Source organism: Clarias gariepinus, chromosome 6 (genome assembly GCF_024256425.1).
Source record: "Clarias gariepinus isolate MV-2021 ecotype Netherlands chromosome 6, CGAR_prim_01v2, whole genome shotgun sequence".
In the NCBI taxonomy this organism is placed as follows: Eukaryota; Metazoa; Chordata; class Actinopteri; order Siluriformes; family Clariidae; genus Clarias; species Clarias gariepinus.
The window spans coordinates 19,257,958-19,277,005 of NC_071105.1; the positions used below are offsets into that span (position 1 = coordinate 19,257,958).

Here is a 19,048-nt window from a genome sequence, read left to right on the forward strand (position 1 = left end):
AGTGTGTTAATGAAATGCGTGGATAAATTGACATCTGTCACTAGTTTATTATAGCACTAAGAGGAAAAAGAGGGATTTCATCTTTAGACTGAGAAGGCTGAAGGCTTTGTTGGTTGGGACATAGCACCCCCTGCTGGTTACAGGTGAAAGCGAGCGAATTCGGTGGCTATGGAAACAGAACGCAAACGCGGAAACAGCCTCAGTCGTTTCGAGAGAATTAAAGTTGAGAGTAAAGTGTTTTAAGGTAATACTGAGAAATTCTTTTTGTTTTTGCTTCAGTCCTCCATCGTAACAGAGAGAATTCTACCTAAGGTAAGTGTGTTACATACAATCGTCCACACATTGATAGTTATTGAGATCACTCAGAATGAAATGTAGGCCTATTTCCATTCACTTCTTGTCATTTTTCTTATCATGTCAGTGATAATTTATTTAAACAAGGGACGAAATATTTATGTATTTATTTATTCATATAATAAATGGAACTAGGCTACACAGTGGTCTAGTGGTTAACACTGTCGCTTGCACCTCCAGGGTTCGGGTTCGATTCCCACATCAGCTCTGTGTGCATTTTGACTGTGGGATAAAAGTTTGCCTGTTCTCCTCATGCTTGATGGGTTTCTTCCAGGTGCTATGGTTTCCTCTCACAGTCCAAAGACATACAGTTTAGGCTAATTGGCATCTCCAGTGTGTGAATGAGCATGTGAGTGATTGTATGCCTTGCGAGGGATTGGCACTCCATCCGGGATGTACCCTGCCTCAAGTCTCCTGGGATAGGCTTCAGGCCCCCTACGACCCTGTATACAGCGGTATAGACAATGAGTGTGTGAGTAAATATATGGAAATATAAACCACCAAAAATCCCCTTCCTATGCTTGGTGATCCCTAAGTTTAACAGTCATTGTCTCACCAGTCTCCCTTGTTTCGTTCTCTCGACTCTCTCTTGAGAGGGTAATGGTGGCTCAGTGGTTAGCCTCTCATGTCCAGGGTTGGAGGTTCAAACCTGTTCATGGGATTTATTTATGTGTTTTGTTTGCAGGGTTTCATCCAGGTATTCTTGTTTCCCCCCTATAGTCCAAAGGCTGAATGGTGTTTGCAGTGTATGTGCACCTGGGCCCTGTGATGTAATGAGAAGTTAACTGTTAATAAGAGACCTGTTTGTGTGTGACCAATCAGAACTTAGCATTCAACAATGCTGAAATATTAATACACGTAATGTACAACACATCTGTAGGAAGTTCTATTACCGTAGGAGAATAAGACACTATGGTATTGCCATTTCTTTTTGTTAGATTGACTAGATATATTGATACTGATATATATATATATATATAAGTCTAAAATAAAGCAATGGTTATTTACCATTGTTAGTGTTTTTTGACAATGAGTATAAAGTTCCACTTTAAATTCACATTGATTGTATTCATGCTCAGTGCACAAAAATTACCTCCAACTAATATGTAAATATACAGTAAATATCTATCTTATTTATTAACGCTTTACAATGGCAAATTTGGGTGTATTTAGTGTGAGCATCTGTCATTTTTCTGTGATCTCGAAATGAGGCGTTGAGTGAAGTATATTTGTCAAGTGCTTTGGCAAAGACTAAAATACGGTATGAATGCTGATCTTAATCTCACTATAACTCTCTTTTGCAGAATGCTATCAGCCGTGTCTTTAGTAAAAGGTAATGATTCTGATGACTTATGCATGTATTTTTGTAAAGCAAGAAACACATGGCATATCGACCATAAAGCTTCAAACATTAGAGGCTCTCTCAGATTTCAGAAGTTTTTACTAAAGTATACCAGATTGGCTTGGGTTGAAATTCTTAACATCTTTTGGTGGTTCAACTCTCAAGACTTGTGAACTCCGTCCACTACAAGCAATTCCATTTCAAATATGGTAGTTTAAACATTAACTCACAATATTAATGTGTTACAATGCCTTTCTATCTACCTCTTAATTTACTATGCAAATTATCAAGAACTGCTATGTCCTTGACTGCTATGATTTCTCACCAGTTAGCAGCAACCTGGATACCAACATTTTTGAGATTGCGCAAGTTCAGGATCAAAATTGTGCCACAGCCTCATAACTCATATAAACCGATCATATACTTGTAATGCCAGGCCCATAAGTATTTGGACAGCAGCTTCCTTCCCAAAAAATATAAAAATATTTATGGACCTGTAAATTGTGTCATTTCATTAAAAGTAAATCATGGCCTGTAATTACCCTGGGACAAGTGATACTACCTTAAAATACTGAATTGACTCTTTAATAAATGTTTAATCTGACTTAAATGTTTACTCTGACAAAAAATTAAACCATTGCAGAGGATGGTCGTGATGGGAACAAGACAGAGCAGAACCCGTTTACGATGCCTGAAGATAGCATCATCTTCAACTTTAGAGAGACAGAGAAAGCTCGGAGGAAACAAGTATGTGTATATGCACAGGAAAATACACAGGAAAATCACTGCTGTGGATTTTTTTTTAATGTTAAATTCAAGCTTATCCTTATATCTAGTTGGCTTGGTGTTAATTTAATACTGTAATATCCACCTCACATAACTGCAAATACTTGTTCTCAAATCCACATTAAATTAATAACTAAATTTGCCAGTTATAGTAAGATATTTTTGGTTAAATAAAAGTTTTATATATGGTATTATTATAACTTACATTGTTCAGTCTTATATGCTTTTTATTTTATTTTATGGTTATAAGACTAATATTTGACCATTATACACCCTTTTCGTTATAATGTTATTTTTTTTCATTAAATAATGAGACTTTCCTGTAGACAACACTTCTTGACAATTCTCCAATACTCTGGAGCTCAGTGATTCTTACTTAAACTGCTTATCTAAGTGTCCTTAAAAATTGTATTAATAATTATAATAAAAGTTATAAGCAGATCTCTAATAAATGTTACAGTACACGAACATTTTAAAAGGAGGGAATGCATTGAATAAAATTTACGCTTAGCATATAAAACAATGCTTTATATGCGAAATGGTCTTAAGTCTTTCCACGAGACAGGACAGGAAAACCTTACTATCTCACACATTAATTTTAATTTATATTGGCAAAGTGATGCAACTACAAGAATAAGCAGTTCATGATCGCAATTATAATATCGCCTACAGCTACTGCACTGATTCTACATTTGCAATTCTCTTTCAGACCAAGCACATCTTTGAGTACAATACCTCTTGCATTTAAATCATTCAAAACTGTTATGTAACACATTAATTAGAAATAAAAATATTTGCAAACTTATTTCCCCATTATATTTAGATTTCACTTTCTAGCGAATGCACTTACTGTACTTGTACAAAACCCCATAAAGCCACACTTTCAAAAGAGCAGCCTTAGTCATGTAATTCAAAATATAAACATTTTTTAAGCAAATGATTTTAATGTCTTTACTTTTAACAAAGCCTGCTTTTCTTTTTTTTTTTTTACTTACGTAACCTCTGTGAGTTTTGTGAAAAGAGAAATCTATATTAGTACATGTAGAAATTTTGCACTCGTGTGCAGGAATATCAGAGGGATCAGAGTCTTTCTGTCCATGAAAAAAAGACATACTCAGGCAGAATAAAGGCCAAACAGTTAGAGCTGAGGAAGAAACTAAGAGATGGCATGGAAAAGGAGGAAGAGGGCACTACTGACCGATCACAGACTGAGCTCCAGCTTCCACAAAATGCCTCAGCATCCAAAATGATTCTGTTGAAAGGTGAGCCAGAAATGTAAAAATAAAGGAATAAAAAAAATATATACTGTAATACACTGTACACTGAACAGAAAAAGGTATTCTGTATAAATTTCCATCACAGATCGTAACATTGAAAAAGAGAGCATACGGGAGTTCATTAGCAAGAAACGAGAGATGTTCTACATAGAGGTACAATTTGTGTTCACCCACAAATACAGTACAGTGCACATTGTCTGTCCAGCATGCTTCTGTCCTTTTCATGCCTACCATCTCTCTCCCTCTCTCGCTTCAAGTATGCTGTGGCAGTAAAGAGAGAAGAGATTGAACAGCTAGAGCAGCGGGCAAGTCGTGAAGAGAAAAAATTGGCTAAAGCTGAAAAGCTGCTGGAGGATGATGTTGCTTTGTTTGACACATTTCTTAAAGAAAATGACAAGAATTCAATGGAAGCCATCAGAATGTAAGGCACTCACACAAAACACACAGATGAAGAGAACTGCATGTCTCACAAACCAAAAAAACTTTATTTATTTACCTTGTTTAAAAGACAGTAACTGTCTGCCCAATGGAACCCAACAACTGTAAATAGAAAGGATGTTTAAGGAATTCAATAACTGAAGAGTGAAAGACAAAAACCATCAGATGGTAGGGTAGACTGTAGACTCAGAATCTTGGAAAAACACACAATACACTAAAATATGCACAATTAGCCGAGATCTCTTTGAGGGATTAGCCTTTGAGGATCACCAACAAATGAATGTTATGTTTCTGCTATGTTATGGTCCTAGTGCTGAGCAGGAGAGCAAAGCAAAGCAGGAGAAATTAGCTGAGATCAGGAAGGCTACAGCTAAGATGGTGGCCATCAAAAGGTATGTGCACTAATAACACTATTAATGGCTTAATGTTAAAATGATAATTCATATATATTTGACTAAGCTATTTTTATTATAGAAAACTGCCATGATTCTTCAGTTCAATCCTTATTCACCCCTGTTATTTAATCTTCCACTCAGCAACATTTCCAAGCTTGAGGACACACTGCAGGAGTACAAACTCTACCGGGACTTTCTCTTTAAGCTTTCTCCTCCCGAGTGGCAGGAGAAACAGAGAGAAAAGAAGAAAAGCCACATTAAACCCACCTCTGTCATCAGCAAGGGAGACCAGGAGGGAAAGAGCAGAGAGACAGACAAAGGAAAAAAGACCAGTCAGTCTGAAAGAGGTAAGTATTCACCACTTTTTTGGACCGTGATTATATGGTAATTGCAACTGCCTCTAAAAAAGCGAATACAGCAATACAACAAAACCAAAGAAAAAACTAATCAGAACACCTTAAACTGAAAATTTAAACGAGAAAGTTTATTTTATTGTTTCTAAATTAGATCATTAAAAAAAAAAAAATTATGCATTTGAACTATTGTTCATTATTATAAATTGCAAAATAATTAATTATTGTAAAGCATTGTTCAATAAACTATACTGACAATGAATGAAACATTATTATAATAATGCATAAACATATACAGTACAATGTCTTCTTTGTCTTTCGCCACAGCGAATCATCTGCCTCCATCTAACCCTATCCTCTGCATCCTCTTCTCTCACACCAATTACAGTTTAATCCCAGGATTTGTTCCATATTTTATGACCCACTCTTTTCCCGTCTAAAACACAGATACAAGTAGAGAGAAGAGGAGTCCTGTTTCCCGAGAGCTGCCTCCTCTTCGTGATGCCCAGGTTCCTTCCAGACACAGCATGAAGTCAAATTCTCACAGTGGCGAAATGTTTGTACAGCTCACACGTAAATAATGTGCATGTGAAGTATATGAGTTTAACTGATGCGTAACTGAACTTTTGTTGTGTTTGTAGTAGCTCTGCATCTGAAAGTGATACTTCAGAATATGAGGTCAGTGTAAATTATATCCAAACTAACTGCTTATTCATTTGTAATACATGTTTAAAGAGAAAATACATTTTTGTGTTTGTAACACAATATTTGTGTATATTAAATATAAAAATAATTTACTGTTAATATACGGTTGTTACTTATTAGTAAGACATACTATTATTTAAAGCTACAAGTAAATGTTGTTGGAAAAAAAATAAAAATGGGTTCTGTGGTCTTGCATGGAGCACAGTTACCACCCAAAGGTGGTACGGTATGTTATGCCATGTTTTATTCACTGTTTATACTGTATACATGTATTTTAAGGTCAAAGGCGCACTCAAATAATCTATAAATATTTGAATATTGTCTTTAGCTTGGATTGAAGCACACAATGTGGTGGCCAGATAATGTGTGATAACAATTCCTCACGTTCCCAGAACCACTCTTTCACAATCTGAGAAAAAAATCAGTTCATTATACAAACCTGGTCATTCAAAACATTCAGGTCATTAGTTGACTTAATTTTATTGGCACACAACAATGCAAAGCCTAGAACTGACCAACTAAAGAAACCCCTGGTTATATCACTGCCTCCAGAGGCTTGCACAGTGTGCAGTCACTGTATATGAATGATGGGCACATAGCCTCATGCGCTTCACTTCTTCTTCTACCATTGCTCTAAAGTAAAATTTTTTTGCTCCTTAGGAAATTTAAGTCTGTTTTCTGATTTGTCTCACTAAGTAGTGGTTATCCTATGGCCACACAGCTGTTTAGTCCAATCACGTGAGTTCTTGTCACAATGTGTGTTTGTACATGCATTTACTTTTACTATTAAACATAGCAGCATATGTGTAGCTTCCTACTGCTGATTTTATAGGATGCAACTTCACCATATATTTAAGTGATCTTCATGATTTTTGTTTTAACCTCATTTCTTCCACAGGCCGGCATGTTCAGCACTATCTTTTCAGGGTTTAATAATGTGTTGAACAGTTCTCATCTCAATTCCAGCAATCTCCTTAGTTGTTTTCTTGATGCAGGCCCATAATTTGCACTTATAGCACCTATAAACAACCAGTCCCTCATCAAATCCACTATTCGCTCCCTTAATGTTAATACTGCAAAAAAGTAGCTTGTGATTATGTTATTGAAAAACTTTCCCAGGTTACAGCTTTTTTTTTTTATCATAATGTATATCTAAATGTTAAGTGCATCTCCAACTTATCTGGGGATCAATAGTATTAGATCAGAGTCAGAACTGATTCATGTGAGAAGAATTATTCTTAAAAACTGTGCTGTGCTTCCTGTAGGAGGAGCCAGAGCTGTACTTCACAGAGCCTCAACAGCTGCTGGACCTGCTCAGTGAACTGGAGGAACAGAACCTCTCTCTGATACAAAACTCTCAGGAGACTGAGGAGAGCCTGGACGAATTCAGACAGACCATGGAACAGACACACAAAAATATGTAATCATGTTTGTATCGTCCAATGTGGCTGTAATACAGAAAATAAGAATCAAGCTGAAATTTACATCTCTATTTATATGAATTTTTGCATACAGTGAACAAGAAGCCAATCACCTGAAACAGCAGATTGATGCAATGACAGAGACTATTAAGAGAGAAAAAGTGAAAACTGCAGAATTGGAGCTCAACACCAGGTTCTTTGACTTTGGAAAGAACAAAGCAGAGGAGGTAAGGAAAATACTCTAACTGTGATATCTCTTCGATTTTACAATCTTTATAAAAAAATAACTTACAGTAACTTTTTACGACAAGGTGTACCTCATTTATTTGTTATAAAATCTTCAGACCACAGGTCACAGGGTATATCAACTGCACACTTACACAGCACTTTATTAGGAAAATTATATGAGGGCATTTGCTCTAAAAGGTCCTCAGATCTGCATAGCACAGATTCCACAATCTTTTTGACAACCTGGTCCATGCTGCATCATGCAATTTCTGCAGTTTTTCATTTATTATTTTTTGTTTTTGTGAATCTCTCACTTTACCACGTGTCAAAGGGGTTATTTTGGTTTCAGATCTAGTGGCCGTGAAGGCCACTTAAGCGCAATAAACTCATTGTCATGTTCATGAAACCAGTGTGAGATTACTTTGCTTTGTGACATGATGCATCATCCTGCTGGAAGAAGCTATTAGAACATGGTAAATTGTAGCCATGAAGTGGTGTATCTGGTCAGCAGTAATACTCAAAAAATGATGATTGATTGAAAAAGTGAGGCAAGAACATATTCCCCACCAGCCTGGCCCGCTGACATAAGGCAGTTTGGACCCATAAATTGTTGTTCGTCCTCAGCAGATATCCTGATTTGTTAGGCCAGTCTACGTTTTTCCAGTCCTCAACAGTACAGCATAAGCCTGTGTCCAATGCAGCCTCAGTGTTCCGTTCTTGTTTTAAAATAATAGAACCTGGTATTCTGCTGCTGTAACCTATCTGCACCAATGAGTTGTGCATTTTGAGATGCTCTTCTGCTCACATTTTTGTCAGCTTAAATCTGTCTGGCTTTTTCTTTTGACCTTAATTATTAACAAGGCATTGCCATCTACAGAACTACCACTCACCCTGTTCTTTATTCCATTCTTTATTCTAAGTAAAGAATAAAATTTCTCACTTAATTTTCTGGTTTTATGAAAATTACAGGAAATTAACATTTAAAGAAATACTCAAACCAGCCTGTCTGGCACCAACAAATATTCCACAGGCAAAATCACTCTTTAACATAAAAACTTAACACACTGCATAAAATTTTTAACTGCTTTGGTACCATGCCTCCCTTTACCTTTTTAGGAGTGCATTCTAAATTGTTTGGGCCAAAAAGTAAAGGAGGTCTACCACAGCTGCATTGAAGACAGTGGAGCCAACCTGAGCACGTTGCAGATGTTGATGGCCATGGAGAGCCGGCTAAGTGATCTGCTGGGTACCATGGAGCTGATTCCCCCTGATCGTCTTGCTATGGCTAAGAAAGCAAAGGAAAAGGAGAGGAGGCTCAGGTCTGACTAATAAACATTTTTACATAATTAACCAATTTTACACCAGCTTTACTAAGTTAGTCACCTACCAAGCATCTGCATACCAGTATTCATTTTTTTTGTAGACTGCGAGATGAGAAGCTTACTCTGCAGAAGCAGCACCAGGAAGAGAGGATAAAGAAAGCCATGGAGAGAGCTCAAGCTGAGATCAAGCGAACAGTAAGACAAGGCCAAATTATTTAGATACAGTGTTAAAAAAGATTATATAGGAATAACCTTAACAAGATGTTAACAATATGAATGAACAATAAACTCCTAAAAGCTAACCCTTCCCTTACTCTTTTTCCAGGCTGGTAAAAAGCTGATGCCTCGTTCCCAGCCTCCTGTGCGTAAACTCAAGAACAAAGATCAAAGTGATATCACAGACGAGGAAAGGGAGAAATACCTTTACTTCTTCACTTGAGGCATTTGATGTTTAGTAATGACTCCATCATGCCACCCTGCCAGTTAGGGACAGATGATTATATCTTAGGCCCTTAATGTTTAGTTGTCTCTGGAAAGCAGTAGAGGTGCACTGGCCATTGCATAACAATTAGTACGGAAACAATAAAAATATTGTGTAAAAAAAAAAAAAAAAAACTTTAGTCTGGTTCTTAAAAGATATTCTCAGAAATATACTGCAATATATATAAGTGCTTATGCAGTGACATTGTTCTTAAAATAATTAGAATCTCAAAAGTAAAAAAAAAACAAAAAAAAAAACACACACACAACATGCCTTAACTGCTGCTTAATAATAGCTCATGACCAATACATTTACATTTACATTTAGGCATTTGGCAGACGCTCTTATCCAGAGCGACTTTCATTTTTATCTGATTACACATATGAGCAGTTGAGGGTTAAGGGCCTTGCTCAAGGGCCCAACAGTGGCAACTTGGTGGTTGTGGGGTTTGAACCTGGGATCTTCCGAACCGTAGTCCAATGCCTTAACCACTGAGCTACCCCTGAGCTACCCCAATACATACCGACTCTGAAAATAACTTGCACATGGTCAGGTTTTATTAAAAGTAAAGCAACCTTTAATCTTGTAGATAATAACCTTATACTGTACACACAAAACAAAAAGAAGCACATCTTTATATTTTATACAAAGTCATACAAAAATGAACAATAAAACTGAGGAGAAAAAAAAAAAATCATGATTGTAAAAGCTGTTCTCATCAGAACTTTAAGACCAGACAATGTTCATGACAGGTATTTTGATGTGCATGTTGCTGCATAAATAATAAACCTTGCAGCTATTATACACTATTGCGCTGTTTTATTCCGTTATATAACTACGCTTTAACTTAAACAGAATATACCAGACTTATCAAATCCAATTCAAAAAGTGTATGGTTTCTTGAATTTAAATTAGTATATACTGTATGAGACAACTCATTGCTGTTCAATATCACTTTACATATACAAAGTTGGTTTGTAAGTACATCCTGTTAGCAAGTACAGGTAGCATTCTCTACAAAAAAATACACGAAGCACATGAAAAATTGTTACTTCTTGTCAAATACATTTTATTATTATATTACAGTTTAAGTTTAGAAACACCACTTAGTAGACACAAATACCAGGACAGCAGAAATATTGAAAACTGATGCATTCTAAATTTACAAAAGAGAAAAGGAACGGTCAGTAGGCCTAATATGAGCACTTGTTGGCTCTCAGGTGAGTCTTTTATTCAAGGTCCTGTAGGTTAATGGTACTGCCAGTGAACTGAGAGTTATCAGATCCATTATCGTCCTCAGCCATGGCAGAAGGCTCCTGATGGAAAACATACACATTTTAGTGAGTTCACCACAGGGGATTCATTATTAAATGATTTACTATTACTTAAATACATTTGTCATGGAAGGATTCTGTTAGAGAAAATCAAAACTACACTAAGCACTTTATCATCATAAATAAAAATTTTGTTGCATCAATTGTTTAACTTAGAAAAACATTTATTTAAATAAAGAAAATCACTGTTCATTGTCTGAGGCTGTACCTGCAAAATGTTGACAGGCAAGTCAACCGTTAGCTGGGAATGAGAACTGGAGGTCTGTGAACTAAGCTGGAAAGCCAAATCTCCATCTGTGGCCGGGTCATCCTAAATGCACATGCACAAACCAAAATATAAACACTGGAACTTAAAAGAAAAAAAGTAATAAAAAATGCTCCCAACTCGTCATACCTGCAGTAGCTGAATCTGTACATACTGGACTCCAGTGACAGGGTCTCGAATAGTCAGACCTGCTGTGGTTGTCGAAACATTTCCTTCTCCAAATCGAGCACCAACTGTAGCCAATGTCCCTGCAGCACTGGAACCCTTCACCCCCTTAGCCTTCCTCTGAGATGCCCCTGCAGTAGATGGACTTGTAGCAGGGCCTTTCTGCTTTTTCCTCTTGGCCAGTTGTATGGCCCTGTAGTCTGTGCGAGCAGAACCGCCGCTCTCCTATAGGAATTGATGAAAAAGAACATATGAACAAACAAAAACAAAAAAGGTCTATATGCATACTTATAGCTTCTATTTACCACAAGCTGTATTCTGGTTTTATATTGAGACAAAATGCATAATGTAAGATTTATAACCAGTACACCTAACTAACATGCAGCTAACACATCCATCTGCTACTAACAAACTTTTGCCCTCAAACATTATATACTCAGCAAAAAAAGAAACGTCCCTTTTTCAGGACTGTGTATTTCAACAATAATGTTGTAAAAATCCAAATAACTTTACAGATCTTCATTGTAAAGGGTTTAAACAATGTTTTCCATGCATGTTCAATTAACCATAATCAATTAATTACCATGCACCTGTGGAATGGTCGTTAAGACCTTAACAGCTTACAGAAAGTAGGCGTTTAAGGTCACAGTTCTAAAAACGCAGGACACTAAAGAGACTTGTCTACCGACTGTGAAAAACACCCAAAGAAAGATGCCCAAGGTCCCTGCTCATCTGCGTGAACGTGCATTAGGCATGCTGCAGGGAGGCATGAGGACTGCTGATGTGGCTAGGGCAATAAATTGCCATGTCCACACTGTGAGACGCCTAAGACAGCGCTACAGGGAGACAGGAAGGACAGCTGATCATCCTCGCAGTGGAAGACCACGTGTAACAACACCTGCACAGGATCGGTACAACCGAATATCACACCTGCGTGACAGGTACAGGATGGCCACAACAACTGCCCGAGTCACACCAGGAACACACAATCCCTCCATCAGTGCTCAGACTGTCCCCAATAGGCAGTCCATGAGGAGGAGATGCACTGCAGTACTTCAAGTAGCTGGTGGCCACACCAGATACTGACTGGTACTTTTGATTTTGAGCCTCCCTTCATTCAGGGACACATTGTAAAACATTTTTAATTTATGTCTTATGGTGTTGACTCTTTTAGTGTTCATACAAATATTTGTACATTAAGTTTACTGAAAGTAAAAACAGTTGAAAGTCAGAGGATGTTTCTTTTTTTGCTGAGTATATATGGCCAACATATTGTGGACATCTGACCACATGCATCTACACTTGTAGATGGGAATTGTCTATTCAATCAAGACCATTTGTGGGGTCCAGCAAGGAAGCCGGAGGAGCAGCCAGTGTTCAAGGTTATCCTAAATGGGTCTAGTGCGGTTGAGGACATGGCTGTGTGCAGAGAAGTCAAATTCCTCTATCATTCTAGAACATGTAGTTTCAGTAAAGGAAAATCCTAAAACTACAGTATACAAAGAGATCCATTACACGTGATGAGGTCCAACTTTGAGGCAAAAGCTTAGAAAAGCCCGACATGTGCACGTGTTGCTAAGGTGTCCACAAACCTTTGATCATATAGAATATCATATGTTTTAGTATATCGGCCCAGTTACTTTCTGAACCATACCAAAACTGACTTTTTTGTCTTAAAAAACAAACATCCAATCATGTTTGTTTTTACTTGCCCTAAAGTGCAACCCTACTGAGTAATAAACAGAGTTCACACTGATTACAAGTATGCTGTTTTTTCCCCTAGGAGTTAAACACAAAATAGTCAGATTTCAGCAGTGGCTCTAAAAAATAAATGTTTTCCATATAGTTACGAATTAATTGTTAGGATGTTTGTCAATTTCTATTGTTGACATAATTCCATGGCAACTGAGTGGCGCTCAACTATGGTGCACAGACACACTCGTGCTCGCTCACCATCTATATCGCTTCGCTTTACCCTGTATACAGAGTTACAGGGGGCCTGGAGCCCATGCCGGAAGACTTGGGACACAAGGCGGGTCACACCCTGGACGGGGAGCCCATCCATCGCTGGGCACACACACTATGGGCAAGTTGGGAATGCCAATTGCCTGCGAGAGGAAACCGGAGTACCCGGAGGAAACCCACCAAGCAGGGAGAGAACATGCTAACTATGCTCAAAGAGGCAGAAATCGAACCTGGACCGTGGAGGTACAAGGCGACAGCGCTAACCACCAAGTTGCCTACACACTCATACAACACTATTAAATGTTTACAAATGCAGTAGTAGTAGTAGTATAAACCACACCGAACCAATTTGCATCTTCTGACCACTATACTCACAATAAAAGCACAAGGAGCGACTGAAGGCAGCTCTGTCTCTTTCTGTCCGCTGTAGGATGTGATGTGGCTTGGAAAAACGAACTGACTCAGAGCCTTGCTGCTCTCTTGCTGGCTCAGGACCTCCACTCCACTTAGTAATGGTCCCACAGCTGCTTCACTGCCCCCCATATCAGCCTTTACCTGGGGAGACAGCAGGTCCGGTACTGTGGAAGATGCGAGGGATGGAACAAGAGAGGATGCAAGAGATGGAGCCAGAGATGATGACAGTGGAGAGGTGAGAGAGGAAGAAAGGGAAGGAGTAAGAGATTGGGTTAGAGAAGAGGAAGGTGACTCTGCTGTTAAAACACTGGATGAGCTAAGGGCTTGGAGCTGCTCTGCGGCTGAGGTGCTCTGTATAGCCAAAGCTGTTAATGCTCCAAGTGCCTCTGGGTTTACTGTCTGTACATCATCCAACTGCAGTGCAGCCTGTTGTAAAACCCCACCCGCTCCACCTGCATCCAGGACATGTACCCCCATATCCCCACCCGCAGCCAAAATCAGAGGATCTACAGGTTTGTTCCCTGTCAAAGCCGAGCCCACTGAGGACGGATCGATGGTAAGAATCCCGCTGCTCGCTAGAGCCATGTCCATGGTGAAGGAAGAAGGGCCTGGCTGAGGGTTTGGGCCTGTAGGTAAAGTGGAGGCTCCTGAGGGAACATTGGAGAAAAGGGAAGAAAGATCCAGACTGCTGAGCTCTGTTCCCACAGAGCCAGGAGCGGTGGCGCTCTGAGCAGCGCTGGTAAGCTCGCAGCTGGGTGTCAGAGTGGCTGTGTTTTCCAGCTGGCTTAACAGATCTGGAAGGAAAATAGAAAGTAGAAAGAAGGTAATGTCAACAATTTATATTACAAAATATGCCAGTGAACATTATGAATTTTAAATGTTCAGTGAGAAAGACGTAGCCAACGATAGTCATGCTCTGGTAACTACCATTCTCACTCAAACCAATGCTTCCCACCTCTTTTTAACTCAACTGTCAGTTGGATTCATGCAACTGAAAATAACACTTAATTATTTTCTTTTATTATGCATTGTTGACCACGGCAACAATTTTTACACAAAATTACCAAATAAACCCTGTTACTACAAGAATTTATGGCTCTCGTGTATGAGGATATACTGCAGAAAGATGTGTTGCGTTAAGTGCTGCCACAAATAATGAAATCTGTTGCTCAACACAATATCTCCGTAGCAACTGAGATATTGCGTGTCAAAAAATTTTTTTGACACACAATACCTACCAATTGAAAGAGCATTTTTTTCCTCTTCCATGATAACTATTATAAAAACATTAAAAGCAAAACAATCACCTAGTAATAAAATTCTAATATTAGTACATGCCAGGCATATAGTGTATCCTACTGATGCAGATTAGCTAATATGAGCTTTGTGGAGACTCAAATGTTGAGCTTGAAAGATTTGCAAATTAAGTCTTCAGTTTGTGTGAGTGTGTTTGCACATACCTGGGCTGAGGTTGTGGTGCTTAAGCATGTGACTTTTGAGGCTACTGCGAGATGAGAAGTGCTTGGTGCACCCTGCCACAGGGCATCTGCTCCTCAGAGACACTCCATCCTGACGATGTTTCTTAGAGTGGATGTATAGGCTACTCCGTGCTGAGAACTTAGCACTACATCCTGCACTCAGGATAAATACACACAAGTTAATGAAGGGCGGTAATTTTATAACAACATGTAACGTGTATTGTAAAGCATGTTTTAGCAGGCCAAATAAGTGCACCAAGGTAATGTCAAAAGTAAATATAGATTTCATATTTACAGTAAATGTAAAACATTTGGAAACACTGAAGGACAATGATCCTTAGCAGACAGGGTTTGGCTGGGGTTCGACCAGAATGCATTTTATTACAGATAAACTTATGTGCTTCACTTGTAATAAAACCATACCCCATTGTAAATAAAATAAGATGTCACTAAACGGCCAAGATTGCACTTTCAATAAAACTACCCATAGGACACTTCTGAAAGAAAATTATCCCAAACTAAAAAGAGAATAATGATTAAAACAGACAGCAAAAACAAGCAACAAGTCTTGGGTAAACAAAATATAATTGTCTGATACCAATCAATTATGTACAAGTAGAGTGACACTTATGGCAAAAAAAGCGTCTAATTTGTTTGTACATCAGCCTTCAGTTGTGTTTTATGCGATGCATGGAATAAGTTTGAATTATTTCCCCTTTATGGACATAGTTCTGTGGAAACGGTGCGTGTGCTGCAAAGATTTATATTTGACTTCCCCGATTTAGGAAAGGAAAGACGCAACCTGTAGTTTATACCAATTGTGCCATGCCATACCAAACGGATTGTTGAAAAGACAAACATTCAATTAAATGCAATTAAGTAGGCCAAAACCCATATCCAACAACCTAGCAAACATATAAAAGAAGCCAACCTTCTACAGGGCACTCAAATGGCTTAGTGCCCAGGTGGGTGATACTGTGGCCTTTCAGGTGCTCTGCACGAGTAAAAGACTTCCCACACCCTTCTTCTTGACAAGGAAACCGCCGATCGTCATCATGCTTCCTGAGAGGGAAAAAAAAAAATCAGAAAGAAGGCATAAAAGAGGGTAAATGAACATAGAAAACAAATATTCTAAATCATATTAATCCTTAGTCAGGTTCGTACCTTTTGTGGCGAAGTAGTTTTGACATGCTAGTAAAAGTCCAGCCGCAAGATTCAGAATCACAGACAAACGGCCTCTCACCTGGATACAGTAAAAAATATATATATATAACAGATAGACAAATCAGTCTGCTATTTAAACCAATTCTGTTTGTTGTGTATATTTAACATCCACACAAGTGTGTACCTGTGTGACTACGAAGATGGATTTTAAGGCGACAGGCTTTGTCATAGCGCTTGTCACAGCCTGGGTATGTACAGGTGAATTGGCTTGTCTCTCTCAAGTGAGTTCTGTTGTGGGAAAACAGGGCACTGAAGGTGATGAAGGCCTTTTCACATCCTGAGGAACAGAACACACAAACAGACACGCGTCTTATTTTAATGCAGAAACTGGTCCAGATGGAACAGAATAAAGATAAAATTTAAATACATCATCATGTGAAACATTTTACGAGTGTGTAAGAGAAGAGAAAATTATAGTCGATGGAGAGTAACATAGTAACATTTAACTCATTCAGATAGTCACATAATCACAATAACAAATGCCAAATATCCTTATGAGCAATTATGGATAAATGAACATGTACAACCAACACCACCAATGCACCCAAGTTATAGATAATTGACTTTTCAAGTTAAGTCATTTTAATGTTTGTTTTTGGCCGTTTCCCAAATAAAAGTGATATGCTTGTGGTACAAGTTTATTTTTGTCTCCCTTTCCTCATCTGTTGTTGTTTATGTTGTGTCTCCTTTGTTGCTCTATGATAACAGCAATGTCATCCTTGCCCTTTCAGTTACATTAAGTCTGAAAATTAAGTATGCATGTCTTACACAAGGTTTACAGCATTTGACAGATACCCTTATCCAGAATGACATATAATACTATTATACATTCAGCAGCTGGAGGTAAAGAGCCAAACAATTTGCAGTATAGTGGTGCTAGGGTTTATACTAGGGATCTTCAGATTTTAGTAGTCCAAGGTCTTGGCTATTGAGCTACCCTGGTGTATGTACTTAGTTTATACATTTCTTGTACACTGCACAATGACTGAAGATCCAACATTATTTTGTTCTTTAATGGGACAGACAGCACCGGTCTTACCTGGGAATTCACACTTGTGCGGCCGCTCGGGCTCGAAGTGCGACCTCTGGTGGTTGGCGAGGCGCGTGGCGCTGCGGAACCGTTCTCCGCAAAGTTCGCATTTAAACGCGTCTTCCTGCTCGTGCGCTCGCGCATGCGCCTTCAGGTTATAAACAGTGGTAAAGCGGCGGCCACAGTTCTCATACTCGCACTCGAAGGGTCGCAACTTGTCGTGCGATTGAAGGTGGCGCTTCAATTTGTAAGAGGTGGTGAAGGACCAGCCACAGCCGTTCACGGTGCACTTAAAGGGCCGCTGGTCTTCGGCGTGAAACACCAAGTGCATCTTCAGCTTCTGGCGGCTGTCAAACGCGCATGCGCAGCCCGGCTGCGGGCAGCGGTACGACACCGCGACGCCTTTTTTAGCCGCCAGGCTAGATGGAGAGACGAGGCCTGCGGGCTGCAGCTCATCCTCAGCCGGATCTCTTGAGCTCTGCGCTGTGGAGTCGGGGCCGCACAGAGCTCCTTCCCGTTTAACAGACGGACAGTTGTCCAGAGGGCCTAGCTCTGATAGTGAGCAGACGTCGGTTAGCGTAAGATCCTCGGAGTCGCTCATAGCGCCGCCCCCGTCCTCAGACATCTTCCCCAGAGATTTCGTGCCGCCCTCGTAGTTCAGGAGAACGATGTCTTCATGCTCCTTCACGCCTAAATGCTCTTTTAGACTCACCACTGCATCCTCCTTGTAGCTGTAGCCTTCGGGCGGGGCCGCCAGAGTTAAAACACCGTTCTCGATAGTCACAATAATGCTCTGGTTGTTGATCATAATGGTCCCGGAGAAGGTGTCGTGTGGCGCCTCGGTGGCTGCGTCTCCGTTACCGCTACCCGCCAGACTCACGTAGTCCGCCACGAAAGACGGTCTGTTACTGTCCGCCTGCATTCCGGTGCTATCATTTTTACTTTCACACTCGGTTAATTGTCCTGAAGCCTGCTGCATCGACCCCAAGTCCCCGCAGGTCACCACAGCGGGCAGTTTCTGCTCAGCTCTCTGAACGCCGCCCTGTCTCAGCGCCATGCTGCGCCTCTCAGCTTCCTGCTTCCCGTCTGTTACTAGCTTAGAGCTGCTTGTCAAATTATCAACACTGCATGTGGAGGATGGTTTAGCTTTGCTTGTCAAACTGTGTTCTTGTGACTGTGGGAAAGCCGGGGTGTGCTGCATCTCTGATGAGCAGAATGTCGATTTGGAGCAGTTTGCTCTCTTCTCTCCGTCTTCTTCACACACACAGTCTTCTTCTACTTTATTAAAAACAACATAAAACTCCTTGTGTTTCCTGGCGTCAGAAGACGCGGTGGTGCGGTCGCTTGCTGATGAACATGTGTCTGTCATGACTGTGTCTTGGTGCTCTGGTCTTTGCTCGGTGAATCCGTCTTCCTCCCCGTCGAACAGTGGCAGCGCCATTTGCAGCACGCCGTCCTCAGTCTCGTCTTCGTACTTCAGCTCGGCCCTCACGAAGTCGGGCGGCAGATCTAAATCAGCGTACTCCTTTTCCTTCATCACGTTCAGGTTACAGAGCTCAATGTGAGCCACCGGAGCGTCCTCTGACAACGCGCTGCTGCTTTCTCCCTGTTTCTGTCGCACTGAGAGCCGAGCTCCGCTGCCATTTTGTGCCAGCAGGCTAAGCGGTGCAGACGAAGGCCGGTTGTTGTTGTTGTCGCTTTGCGATTTAAAGCTATTATCGTTTTCGTTTGAAAATTGTCTAGAAACAGTCTCTGCTGTCCTTCCCGCCGCAGACATACCAGTCTCAGGCGGGACGCCATGTTGGTAGTGAGTGTTTTGGGCATTAGAAAGCCCCTGGATTTCCATCTTGGTGTCCCTGTAGCAGCAGCGCGGCGAAGGCCCGCCCTAACGCGATCCACTCGAGCCACTACGCGCTTTATGGCGAGCCGCTCTGTCACTCCGAGCCCGGAACTGGACTAGGACGAGTGTGGAGCGGGATAAAACATTTATGCTGTTAAAAAAAATAAATAATAATAAATAGAATTTTGCCTGGCACCACAACCCTGTAAAAAAATTTATTACACACCATAG

General features: G+C 40.0%; 2 protein-coding genes across 3 annotated transcripts; one reads left to right on the forward strand and one right to left on the reverse strand.

Annotated features, from left to right (window-relative positions):
- The first annotated feature begins 200 nt into the window (after window positions 1-200).
- cfap100 (cilia and flagella associated protein 100) lies at window positions 201-9,242 on the forward strand. Of its 2 annotated transcripts, none has more exons than XM_053499311.1 (15): window positions 201-312; window positions 1,659-1,687; window positions 2,340-2,443; window positions 3,549-3,744; window positions 3,845-3,912; window positions 4,017-4,180; window positions 4,509-4,589; window positions 4,734-4,939; window positions 5,393-5,501; window positions 5,587-5,623; window positions 6,916-7,070; window positions 7,166-7,298; window positions 8,416-8,618; window positions 8,723-8,816; window positions 8,947-9,242. In XM_053499311.1, the coding sequence occupies exons 2-15, from the start codon at window positions 1,660-1,662 to the stop codon at window positions 9,058-9,060; spliced, it is 1,692 nt and encodes a 563-aa protein (XP_053355286.1). In that variant the 5' UTR covers window positions 201-312; window position 1,659; the 3' UTR covers window positions 9,061-9,242. The 2 variants fall into 2 exon arrangements, with proteins under 2 accessions (XP_053355286.1, XP_053355287.1); XM_053499312.1 differs by having other exon boundaries at window positions 5,590-5,623.
- Window positions 9,243-9,656: 414 nt separating this feature from the next.
- On the reverse strand, window positions 9,657-18,882 carry si:dkey-156n14.3 (zinc finger protein ZXDC). Its single transcript, XM_053498939.1, has 9 exons — window positions 16,987-18,882; window positions 16,072-16,224; window positions 15,888-15,966; window positions 15,655-15,785; window positions 14,706-14,876; window positions 13,207-14,039; window positions 10,831-11,091; window positions 10,645-10,746; window positions 9,657-10,418 (listed from the first exon to the last, which is right to left on the reverse strand). Exons 1-9 carry the CDS (start codon window positions 18,821-18,823, stop codon window positions 10,332-10,334), a joined length of 3,654 nt encoding a protein of 1,217 aa, XP_053354914.1. The 5' UTR covers window positions 18,824-18,882; the 3' UTR covers window positions 9,657-10,331.
- Window positions 18,883-19,048: the final 166 nt, after the last annotated feature.

Coding starts and splice junctions, on each gene's coding strand:
- si:dkey-156n14.3 (XM_053498939.1), bottom strand. CDS start 18,823: ATGGAAATCCAGGGGCTTTCTAATGCCCAAAACACTCACTACCAACAT. Junction 15,967..16,071: donor CCATCTTCGTAGTCACACAG/GTACACACTTGT, acceptor TACTGTATCCAG/GTGAGAGGCCGTTTGTCTGT. Junction 10,419..10,644: donor TGCCTGTCAACATTTTGCAG/GTACAGCCTCAG, acceptor GTTTTCCATCAG/GAGCCTTCTGCCATGGCTGA.
- cfap100 (XM_053499311.1), top strand. CDS start 1,660: ATGCTATCAGCCGTGTCTTTAGTAAAAG. Junction 3,745..3,844: donor CAAAATGATTCTGTTGAAAG/GTGAGCCAGAAA, acceptor TTTCCATCACAG/ATCGTAACATTGAAAAAGAG. Junction 8,619..8,722: donor GAAAAGGAGAGGAGGCTCAG/GTCTGACTAATA, acceptor TTTTTTTTGTAG/ACTGCGAGATGAGAAGCTTA.